The 13,082-nt window shown below is 29.8% G+C and overlaps 1 protein-coding gene across 1 annotated transcript; it reads right to left on the reverse strand.

Annotated features, from left to right (window-relative positions):
- Nucleotides 1–4,533: 4,533 nt before the first annotated feature.
- Nucleotides 4,534–5,840, reverse strand: LOC133699965 (peroxisome biogenesis protein 7). Its single transcript, XM_062123507.1, has one exon. It carries the CDS (start codon nucleotides 5,715–5,717, stop codon nucleotides 4,761–4,763), a length of 957 nt encoding a protein of 318 aa, XP_061979491.1. The 5' UTR covers nucleotides 5,718–5,840; the 3' UTR covers nucleotides 4,534–4,760.
- Nucleotides 5,841–13,082: the final 7,242 nt, after the last annotated feature.

A 13,082-nucleotide genomic window follows, 5' to 3' on the forward strand; every position in this document is an offset into this window, starting at 1 on the left:
AATAATTAAAAGAATTAGCACCAAACTTGACATAAAAATTTAATGAAAAGAAATGCTTAAAGATGGAATTGAAGAAAAAACAAAAAAATCAAGAAAATGATTGAAAACAAAAAAAATAACAATTAAAAGAATGAGGAATAAATTTAATTAAAAAAATTAAACAACTAGGAATAAAATCGAAAATAAAATCCAATTAAAAACAATCAATGTAAATAAAACAATTGCAATTAAAAAAAGAATGACTAAATCAAAAGAAAAAAGAAATTGAAGGGCTGGTATAATTTTATACATGGCTAGCACGTAATCCAAGGAAGAAAAATAAAGAAAAAAATAAGTCAATTGACATCAAATTAGACCTCACTACTATACATGCACAATAAAAGGAGAAAAAGGATATCGGGATGCATCAAATGATGTGGCAAAAACCTGATTTCAACCACTATTATCAGCAGCAAGTGCCGCCTGATGTGTGTCAAACACACGTTAGCATCCTTTTTTAATGTGCACAGAATAAACAACAATAAGAAAAAAAAATCCTTATGAAATTATAACCAAACTCTTAAAGCCAAGGCTAAAAGATTAAATGGCAAGGGTAATAGAGTAATTCAATTGTTTATAAATTTGTTAAAAAAAATACAAATGCCCCTGGAACCAAATAACAATAACAAAAAAACCACTAGGAAATGACAATCAACCCCCTTAAACCAAGACTAACAAATTTGCATAGAAAGGTTATCTAGATAATTTAATTCAATTGTTCATGATAAAATTAAAATTATCATACTGGACCAAATATTTTAATTGTTTACTCTATAAGAGCAATATAATAATTGCATTGTTATTAAAAAAAAAAAGATAATACTACTCCAAACAAATCAAAAATGACAAAGTAATCGAGTGTAAAGATCATCCTACCTCTCAAGTAAAGCTTTAAAAATTAAAAAATAAAGGGTAAAAAAATAATTTCATTATGAATGAGCTACAGGAAACTCACGTGATCTAGTATTTTACTTGATTAAATATGACAAGTAATAAAGATTGTAATAAGAGAAATAGATCATCGGACTATGTGAAGAAGGCTTGATGTAGTCGGAAGCATAATAAATACAAGAAGAAGCATAAAATGATTGAAATAGGTTTTTTACAAACGTAATTTTATTTTTGATTTTAAAGTCTAATCAGTAAGTTTTTAAATAGGCGTGAAACTGATTTTAACAAAGAAAAAAAATCAAAAAGTCTAACAATAATATATAATCAGATTGTTTTTAATATTTCTCTTAAGGTCTTTAATGATAAAGCACCTAACATAAATGGAAACTTTGAAATTAAAAGGAGTACGGAAAATAGACCGATAGGAAAAGATTAAAAGTATATTTTTACTAAATAAAACTAACACAAATACAAAATCAATAAAAATAAAATAAAATAATAAAAAGCATGGGTGAATAAAAAAAGAAACAAGAGAAGTCAAAAACAGAATACAACAAAAAGTACACGACTTCAAGACACCTGTGAATCCTCTCTTCCTGTTGCAACTACTAACCCAAGTCACTTCAAAAATCACTATTACACACATTGGTTACTTTACAAATGCCCTTTTAAATGAAATAGGTGAAGATCACCAATAAGTTGTAGCTTTGCAGGCATTCATATTAATAAATTTGCAGGTGAAATAGGACAGCTTTATTTAAAAAAAAAGTATAGATAAAAAACAATAATTATATCTTACACACCAAATTCATGCAGCAAGAAATCACTCACCGAGCCTAAAATGACAACAGAGAATCTAACAGTGAATTCCAAGCAATGACTACTCATCTACAATTTCATGAATCCTACTCAGTTCAATAAATTGACAGATGAAGTAAATTGCAGGGAAAGAGAGAGGGTCACCACAAAAACTTCTACGCTATACAGTCATAGTCTGAATCCAACAGGATGACTAAATTGTGATGGCGCCATCTGCTAGCCAACCAAATGTCAGAAGAATGCTTAATCTGGAAGGAGGTTGGCTTAAGAACCAAGTGGCTTAAGCGCTTTCCCAGTTTTCTTTACAACCTTGTCATCCTAGGAAAATAGTTTGTCTGAGATAACTACCTGCAGCACAAAAGCAATTGCAAAAATTGCCTGTAGTTCATGGAACCCAGCACTATAACATAATTGTTGCCTGGGCTTTTACAAGACTACCTGAAAACAGGAATGCATCTGATTTTTTGAGCGCACAGCTAGATTATGATCCCTGCTTCTACCAAGGATCTCGTCAACTGCTGCTAATACTTAGAAACCATACTTCAACACTACTATCAGTGACGAATAAGGAGCTAACAAGCAAATTGATTTAAAATGGATAGACTTTGCACAATTAGCCAAGTTTTGGAATTCAGCAGCTTTACTTGACTAAATTCAGTTCAAATACATCCATAGTATACTTAAAACTTCATTAGAAATAAATGTCATTTACTCCTATAATTCAACAATACCACCCATCTCAGTTATCACATGAAATAAATGCCACTTCAACCGCATTAGTTTCACCTGATCTCACTTAGGAAAACCTGATACATGCGCACTACAAGATAGTAAACAAATCTATCAGAAGGCCAAAGTGTAACAACTTTTTTTTCCTAATCACTCTGGAATGTAAGTAAGAAGATAACAAGTTGTCTAGGCATCATAGCGAGCCAGGTGCTGATGTGAAAGAAAAGCAATGGCTTTCTGCGATGCCACTTTGCTCATCAGATTCTCTACCATGCAGAGAGACTATCCAAAGATTCTCATTAAGAAAATAAAAACTCGACGGATTCAGTTCAAGAGGAAATGTAACAGCATGTTAATTTTCCAACACAATCAATATGAGCTAGGGAACATCATGAGCTATATTACGTAAACCCTCATCTCTCAGCTCTAGGCAAACAAACTCCAAGAGCTTCTATGTACCCATCTACTCCAAATCAAGCTCGGGAAGCTTCTGCATGTGTATTAAAACAGTTTAAGCCTAACCTCGAATAACCACTTCATGTCTGAGAGGTATTGTGTTAAGTAGGAAGATGCTAATCCAACTTTGAAGCTGGGTTGGTTTTCAAGCAAACCCAACTAACTTGTGACATGCCCTTGAAAAGCCATCATCCCTTCATGTTTTTGGATATCCAAAAAAAAAACACAAGGAAGCTATTTATATAAACAGTTCATCTATTGCACTACAGTTGGTTTGAATCTCCAACCCATAACCTGAGGTCACTTTTAAAGCCATCCAAACAGCATAAGCAAAAGATAAATGCTTATAAGTTTTTGGATAAAGAATCATATCTTAACAGGAAATCAAAGGTCTTCCTAGGTGATTGGAAGCTAAAATGAGAACAGGTGGCTTTCCCCTTACATAGAGGCGAAATTCTATCTGCATAGGATTTAGGCTACCCCTTAGGCTAAGATAGTAAACTTAAAAAGAGTAGATCCTCTCCCATACACTATTCAACAATCGAATTTCTATATAATCTTCTAAAACTTAAATATAACAGGAGGGCCTGATCCCAACCTTGTCTCTTTTTTTTCTCCTTTTCTTATCAACAATGAAACTTATGTAACCACAAAGAGCAAGAATCTCACTGGTAAATGCAAATTTTTACCCCTAAATTTAACACAAGAATATGGTGACAAAAGCATAATATCTACTCTCAAACCCCAAAATCAAATATGATCTTGCACAGAATCTGTAAATCCTGTACATGAAACACATAGACTTGCTATAGAGGAATACTAACTAAAAATATATATCAAAAAGAAATCGGTGCTATTCAAGGACACAGGAAATATGACATAGGAAGAACAAAAATTGCAAAGTAGAATCAAGTCCACTAGATACCCTTAGTTCATCCTTTCAATTTCAATTAAAGAAGCACTCCTGGCAAAGAGTAGATTAATTAATAATCATATAGTGATTTTAGCACTCTTACTAACAGCATTTATAAATTAAAATTATTAAACAGACCAGGGGTTGTATGCCATGCTGATTTATATTTTGCAAAGGATGTAATGAAAGCAACAAAAGGTCAAAGCATCACAAAGTTAGATACAACAGAATGATGGTTTTGCAAACCAAGCATGATCCTACATCTCCAACATCCCTCTCCCCCGTTGACTAACCAAGTAAAGTGCCAGGATCTAATGCATATAGATTGTTCAATCAGCCAAACATAATGCATGGCGATGCATGTAATTCAACAATAGAGAGGTAGATAAATAGCATTATCAATTAATGTACATTTCATTTCTACTGTACACCGAAGGCATTAACTCTTATGGTTATGCTTTATTCGATAGCACTTGTTCGGTCCATCGCAAAACATAAGATAAAGGATTTCAAATTTATCAAACCAATTCTTAAAGGAGGGCCATAGTTTCGCATCTCATACATGAGAGGAAGGAAGTCAAATTTTAATTTAGAAAGAAAATTTCCACCCGAACTATGTGAAACATTCCTTATTATATGTCGAATGAAAACAAGTCAAAGAAGATACAACTCTCAAAAATCAAGGAAGCAACAAACAACACAAACTTTTTCGTGTTATTAAAACTGATATACAGGGTTATTCAGCACCTTATTCAACAAAGTCATCCATGGAGACAAATCTCGCAACTATCAGATAAATAAACAACTACAAGAACAACCACATTTATACTTTTACTACTAAACGTACGACTTCCATTCAAAAATACAAAAAGTCTCGACAAAAAAAAAGGAAAAAAACAAACACTTCCCTTTGTCACGGTGCTCTCGGGTCCGTCCCATGCTGCCAAACATAAACCAACTCATCCCACCCAGTGCTTGCCATCAACCCATCAACAAGCACACTGATATCAACTCCAACAGCAAACTCAGTATGATGATCATACCTCCCAACCAATGCATCTTCAACCATAAAATCCCACATACAAACACTCATATCATACGAACAAGAAACCATCAAATTCCTATGATGGGGCGAAAACTTAACTTTCCTAACAGCATACCCATGTCCATTCAAAACCGAAATCGGAGCTCTGAAACTCCTTACATCCCATATTTTAATACTCTTATCCACCGATGCAGTAGCAATAATACAATCATCATATTTATTCCAATCACAACACAAAATCTCAAAATCATGACCTGGAATAATCATCGTACTTCCCGGCTCACGCACGTCCCAGATTCGCACAGTACAGTCCCCGGAAGCAGATGCAAAAACATCCGTATGCCTCGGGTTCCACGCAGCAGAATAAACACAATACGCGTGTTCTTTAAACGTACGAATACTCGCCGGCCTGTCAAGGGTCCATAATTTAATCGTGTCATCCCAGGAAGCGGTAATAAAAGAATCACGGCGCGTGGGATTGTAATCGACTGAGTGGACTTCACGCGTGTGTTCCTGGAGGGAACGAAGTGGGTTTTGTGTTGGGGGTAAGGCGGTGTCGTAAAGCTTGACGGAGCCATCGGCCACAGCTGCGATTAAGAGGGAATCGTGGGATTCAGACCAGGCAAGGTCGTAGATGCCATCAGCAGTGTCGAAGGAGATGAGTTCGGTTAGAGGGGAGGAGGGTGCTGGAGGTAAGGAGAGGACGTGGAGACGACCGTTGCCGAGGATTCCGAAGTTCTGGGCAGTGGCGACGGCGAGACGGGATTCGTAAAATGGGCTGAATTTGACGGAGTAGCCATTGAATGGGGTTTTGAAGACTGGCATTGTTGGTAATGGTAAACGAGGTGGTTGGAATTTTGGGAATGTTTGGTTTGGTGGTGGACTGGATTGATTTGTTATCTTCGAGAAAGTGGAGGATTAATTTGAACACTGATTATTATTATTATGTAAGAATGGTTCAAACGTGCTTTTATAGGTGTGATAAGTGCGTCAATTTAAAAATAAAAAAATAAAAAATGATGTTCAGCTATGCTATTATTTTCAAAGAAATGAGAAAAATCTGAGATGTAAGTCATTGAATTGATTGGATTTAATAAATTTGATTAAATTAATAATTTAATTAAAAAAATATATTGATAGTAAATAAAGTGAAAAAAAATTAATTATAAAAAAATGAGTTGATAATATCATATTTGAAGGGGAAAAAAAAAGCATATTGAAGTTTTTTTCTTTTATTAATATAGGTGTCCAGACCAGTTTGCGCGCACTTTTGATTATTGGAGAGCAAATCTAAAGCCTAATCAGTTGAGCTACCCTTCAAGGTTGAACTATTACTTCATCGTGAACATTACCCTATCGTTAGGAAAAGCTTGTCGAAACAATTTTAACATTAATGTATAAGTTTGTATGATGATATCAAAAGAGCTTGCACGTATCATCAAAGCAACAATCCAAAAATAAAACCAAATAAAATATCATGAACTAAACATTTCATATTTATATCTAATCAACTAATTTAATTGAATTCTAAAACAAAAATTCTTTTAAAAAAAGCTAAATTTAACAAAGAACAACAAATAAAAAGACCTGCAATAACATGAGTTATTTTAAAATTAGTGAAAACCCTATAAAAAACAAATAAAAAATAATGGAAAGCAATCTCCAATTAAATAAAAATTAAAGGATAAAATTGAAAAAACATGAGTTTTAAAAAAGAGAAAAGAAAAAAAAACAAGAAAAATCAGGTGAATGTCTTAAACTTGGGTTAATATCCCAAACTCATTACCTGTTAGATCCTAGATTCAATCTCAATCAAGAATCTCAATTCTCAACCAATTTAATGTTAAAAGATAAAACCGAAAGAAAACATCAATTTAAAAAAAATCAAAATAAAAAAAATAATAATTAAAAGAATGAGGTTCAAGTTTAAGAAGAAAAAAAATAGAAGGATGATGAAAACGAAAAAAAATAAAGAAGGATGAAATCTCTATTTCCCTTACCATTACCAACAATGTTAGTTTTTAAGTAACGCACGCGATGTCTCCTGGCAGCCAAATACTGGTTTTTTTAAGCGGTGTTAGAATTGTCTCAACGACCTTTTAATTCATGGGCAACGTGTGTGATCAACTAATCCCAGGTTTGGCGCTGATGGTCTTTTTTTCTTCGTTTCTTTTTCTTCTTTGATTTTCACACCTAACCTTCTAAATTTTCAAAGCTGCCCTTCAATTTGTTTTTCCTTCAGACTCCGTACATGTTCTTTTAATTACTATTTATTTTATATAAAATAATTTGTAAAATTTATTTTTTTTCAATCTCATCATCTTTTAATATTTTTTTTTATAAGTCAGATTATATCCTCATTCTTTTAATTGCTATTTTTTTAAATTGATATTTATTTTTTTTAGTTCTTCTTTCAATATTAAATTGATTGAAAATTAAACTTCTTGATTGAACTCAGATCTAGAATTTAACATCAATATTTATTATGATCGATCTTAATGTCAACAAGTTTTATTTGGTTAAATGGGTTCCACTTAGATGTTTATTCATCTTTAAATTGCCTAAAAAAATCATATTTAAGAGCGGAAAGATTTTTTATTTCGGGTTGATTTCGAGTTTGTGTGTGGTTTTAAATAAAATAGAGAGGCTGGGAAAACATCTAGGAATCTTAGATATGTTGCTCAATTGTTCAAAGGTTTTTGGGGTGATTCTTCAATAAAGTTTGGTTCATGTTTAGGAGAAAGATTGTGAATTTTCAGAGATTTTGAGTGTGGAGGTGATTCCTAAGGTTTTATATAATAATTTATATTTTTATTCATATCATTAATATTGCATTTAAATAGAAAAAATAACAAATTAGATAGATAGTTGTGATGATGCTAACTGATCAATGATTCTATACTAAAATATTAACAATCTAAATTATTTTTTATTAGTTCAAAATGCATTTTATATTGATTATAATAATTTGAATAAAAAATTCTTTATTACCTTAAAAAATATCATTTAAATTAGACAGAAATCATTTTAAAATAGTTATGAATTAATAAGTCCTGTATCATAAATCTTATCTTATTCTTATATAAATGTGAAACTTCAATAATTATAATAGTGTCTTCCTGCCGAAGAATTTGTACAGTTTTCGGGCTTATAAGCAACTGTATCCCAAACTCCAATGGTGTTCTTGGCAACAAGATGGGCTTCTGCACCGTTTGGATCATTGGGTTGTACTGTTCATTGTAGGAGAAAACAACATGGATTACGACAATGTTTTCTCTACTTTTATTTTTCCTTGAAGAATTTTTTATTATGGTCGCTGACTTTTTTTTTAATGATTTTGTCTCGTCCTATTGTGTTGATTGAGTTTTAGCTTGGTAATTTATTTTAATTTATTATATATAAGGTTATGTTGGTGTCAAAAACAATTTCAATATTAGATTGATAATTGATTTTATAAAATAAAATTCAATTTTATTACATATAAAAAATTAAAATCATGGGGGCCATATTTGGCAATGAGGAAAAAATGTAGACTTTTTTTATAACTATTCATGAGGTGGCTTTTAAAGATTCTTGTATGTATATTTTGTTTTATTTTATTTTCAATTCTTTTAGTTTGAAAAATTTATTTTTTAATCCAAAATTTTATTTTGTTCATATTCAATTTCTATGTTTGAAGAAGAGAGAATCGATGGAAAACAACATATGAGAGAGAAAATTATTAATTATCTATATTACAACAATAAAAAAAAATCAATTTTGATATTAATAGATTTCATTTGATAAAAGCAATTATATTGAAGCATTTCTCACACCTTTTTTTTTTATAGAAAAAGTAGATCGCTCCTCAAGAAATTTTTTATTCAAGTTACTTTTTAGTTTTTTGATTGATTAAAAGTTGGTCTAAGACTAGAAATTGGTTTATTGAGGTACGTAGAGATTTTGTTTTTAAAAACACTATCCATATATTATTGTTGATTAGGAATTATCATGACTGTAATTTAATTACAATTATGACAATATAAACAAATTACTAATAGTTGGGTTTATTATGAATATTGATGGTTATAATACCATTTTTAGAGTTATTAAGTATTGATGGTTATAATACCATTTTTAGAGTTATTAAGTTCAGAATTTCTATGCAGAAAAGGTTTAATTATACCGAGGAAATAATAGATGTTTTTTCGTGTGTGATAATTATACTGTAATGCAAAGGCAGCCATCAAGGTAGTGGCTACGAGGTCATGAGTTTACAAGTAAAAATAGCATCCAAACCATGAATTGTGTCGGCCACTCCATTTGCTTCTCTAAGGGTGTGGACGGAAGCAACTGATTTGAAAGAATTGCATAAATTAGAAATACAATAAAAAAGAAAGTCGAAGCCTTTTCTACATGTTCTTAAAGGATCATTAAGATCCATGACGAAAAAAAAAGAGTTAAAAAATAGATTAAAAAAAGTGTAGTAACTATTAATTATTAATTAAAAAAACTAAAACAATACTATACTACACCTTTCATGCACACGCTCACAAATCACATTCATTAACTTTACACTTTTTTTCACTTTATTAAAACTTTTTCTCTTATCACATTTCAATCCCTATAAATTTAAAATGAAAAAAAGTCAATGAAAAGAGAAAAGAGTGGCCGAGTTTTCAGTCAGCCACATTATACTGAAAAAAGAGAAAACTAATTTTAGTATCAATGATTAGTTTTGAAGATAATTATTTAATGGAGGTTTTTGAATCTTTGATTGAGCAAAAAAGAAAATAAGATTCGGGCAAAGAAAAATTTTTTGATTTGATTTTGAGTTTTTAAATTGATTATAAAGTGGTTTTGAATTATAAATATAGTTATTAAGGTTTTTATAATTTTTTAGATGAAAATAAATTTAGATTGAATTATTAAAATTGACTATATCCTAATTTTTCAATCATCAAGAATAATTGAAATTATTTTAGATGATGATTAATCATCTATCATCAAGAATGAAAGAAAAACATACGAGAGTTACTGGAAGTTTATATAATCATTAACTTCAAGACCTGTAAAATTAATTAAAATACACGCAAGTTAATTCAAATACTTATATTAATAATAATAATAAAAAAAACAAGCTCACAGTCTTGACCTCCAGACCCACGAGTATTTGGCAAAGGATGATTGAAGGGTGGTTAGAGATAATAAATGAGGTTATTGAGGTTTTTATTATATTATTTTGAAGTATTTTTATATTAAAATATATTAAAAATTAAGTTTTTAAATTCCAAATAGATTGTACCTTAATCTTTTGGATGGACATAGTTGTTGCAGGTGATGCAAGTTTCGCCCGTCTTGTTCATAAAAAAAAATTAGGTGTGTTGGCATGGCTTTCCAAGTTTACGTGTGAAAAATTAGGTGTGTTGGCATGGCTTTCCAAGTTTACGTGTGACTTTTCTATTTTCAAGGGTTAGGCTCGTAGGCTTGGCCTAGCAAGCCTACGCTCATCTAGGATATCCTTTTATACATATTTAGTCTTTATTTTCTTGGCCTTTTATATTTAATTGTTTAATTGTTTTTATTTTAGAATAATTTTTTTTTAATTTTAAAAACCTTCAGATTATGCCATACTTTTCAAATAAAATTGCAGATTTTTATGGTAATATTGTCAATTATGTTATGAAAAATTTTATATGAAAACAATTTAAAAACATTTCCAATGAATACTTGTTGAGAATAAAATATATTTTTTGATTGTTTTTCATGTAAATTTTTATATAAATGTGTCAAATTAACTATTCTTTTATTTCTTTATACCATCGCATGGAGTCTTGAAATTTTCCTTTGATAACATTTGTTTTTTATTTAATTTAAATCATTTGAATTCTTGTGAATATTTATTTTAATTTCATTAAAATTTCATTTAAAAAATCATGTTGCTGATTAAAAAAATAATCATGTTTTCATCAAAATTAAAAAACACACATTAATATTAAAAGAAAAGTTTAACTAGAAAATACATTTTCTCTACAATTTAAATCTTTAAATTTTTTAGAAATATATATTTTGATTATCACCAAATTAGGTTTTAAAAATAGTTCCTCTGCAATACATAGACACACACGACTAGCTAATAACTTAGCAACAACAAGCATTAAGATTTCTTATAATTAAAAAATAAATAAAACAGGCTGCCTTGGATAAAAAGTAATTTTTAATGTGGGTTTTCTGGAAAATTTAAGCAAGTGCCAAGTCATCCACAAGTGAGATTGAAGGTCTTTTTTACTGTACTACAAGTGTTAGTGTAAGAAATGAAAGAATTTACCCAGCCCTTTGAGGAAAGGGGCACCCTTTAAAAAGGTCTTGTCTGAGGTATCTAAATCGGGGGAAATAATTGATTGAGAAAATATTTATCGAACGATTTTGCATACCAAAATAATTAAACTTAGTGTATATTATTTGATGTAAAGAATTTCATTAGAGTGGTTTTTCATATTAAAATTGTCTAAAAATTATATCTAATCTCAATAAGTTTTTGAGTTCAAGGTTGATTTTTTTATTTTTAAACTATTTTTTAGATTATTTAAAGGCATAAATAAATATATTAGGTCTCTAAGATGTTATTCTGGTGTTTTTTAGTCAAAGAATGCATGAAAATAGAATTTTTTTTTTGTGTAAAACACCCCTACCTGACTTTGTTGTGACCTCTGGTCATCATAATCTAGGTAGAACAAGCGACACGTCGTAAGCTCCAGGCCTGTGCATTGTTTTTTTTTTTTTATCTTTTTTTATCATTTTTATTGGTTTTTCTTTTAATTTGACTCTTTATAATTGGATTTTTATTGATTTTTCTTGTTTATTTTTTTTTCAATTTAATCTTTTAATCTTTTATTTATTTTTAGTTGGACAACATATTTTATTTCAATTTAATATTTATAGGTTTATTGCAATCTTAAATAGATGCCATGATATTTAGTTGGTTCTCAACTTTATGAACGTCTATTTTTTTTATCGTATAGTTGAAAAAAAATTATTTAAAAGAATTGTTGAACTTGATTGAGTCTATGACTCGGCTCATAAGTTTGGTTGATCAAGAATTAAGCTTTCTAATTTGTTGAGGTTGAGGTAATAATTCTTCATTTATTTAATTAAATGCATGTATAAACTTTTAGATTTATGATTGAGGTTTTTTAAGTTAAAAAACACATATGAAAAGCTGTCATATTCATTTTTTGTGTTGGGAGAAAAAATTATCCTACTTACGGCACAGTGCAGGTCTAATAGCTAGTATGAAAATCTAAAATGTGTTCACTGTGTATAATGTCTTATGGATCTAAACATTGTGGACTCACTGTTTATAATATATATATTTTTCATTTTTTTTATGGAGCCCTTATTGGACCAATTTATAGGTCATTTTAGGCTACTTTGTTTGGAGATTGTAAGATTGAAAGATAGGGTGTCAAAGTGAAAAACACAGAAGAAATGGGCAGATTTTCTATTTTAGTACCTGGTTATTGAAAGAGAAGAGAGAACATTATTGAAAAATATCGAGGAAAAAAAAAGTGCTCATATAATCACACTTCAGCCATAAAAAAAGTTTATATTGGTGTTAATGAGTTCATCTTTTTAGAGAAGTTCAACGAAAGTATTGTTGCCCTCTATCTGTGCTGAAAAAATTATATTAAGGTCTATAAAGCTTTTTTTATTTATTTATTTTAGAGTGATTAAAGAGTGTTTTAGAGTTGGAAATGAGTTTATTGAATATTCTAGGATATTTTTAGGTGAAAGAAAGTAAAAAAAAAAAAGAATTTTGAGATTTCAAAACTCATACTTGTATTTCTTAATCTCTAAAGGTAATCAAAAAATTATTCAGGAAACAAAAAGTCATATGTCAAATAGATAAAATGTCATCAATTTAAGAAAAAAATTAGACCAAAATGATGCATCACCTACTTTTACTTTAAAAAAAAAATAAGGTTTGCAAAAAAAGTTTTTTTTAAATGCTTGGCCATGTGCATGTAAAGGCCTAGCTTAACAGGCTCAATAATACGCAATCCTTTTTTAGCTTTCATTTTGTTTTTTTATTTAAATTTTAATTAATAATCCCTATCTTATTTTTTAAATTATTTAGTTTAACTTTTTTAAAATAGTAATTAATTGTTTAATTGTTTCTTTAATCTTATATTGCTTCAAAGAGATTGTTGT

Source organism: Populus nigra, chromosome 7, assembly GCF_951802175.1.
Source record: "Populus nigra chromosome 7, ddPopNigr1.1, whole genome shotgun sequence".
Lineage (NCBI taxonomy): Eukaryota > Viridiplantae > Streptophyta > Magnoliopsida > Malpighiales > Salicaceae > Populus > Populus nigra.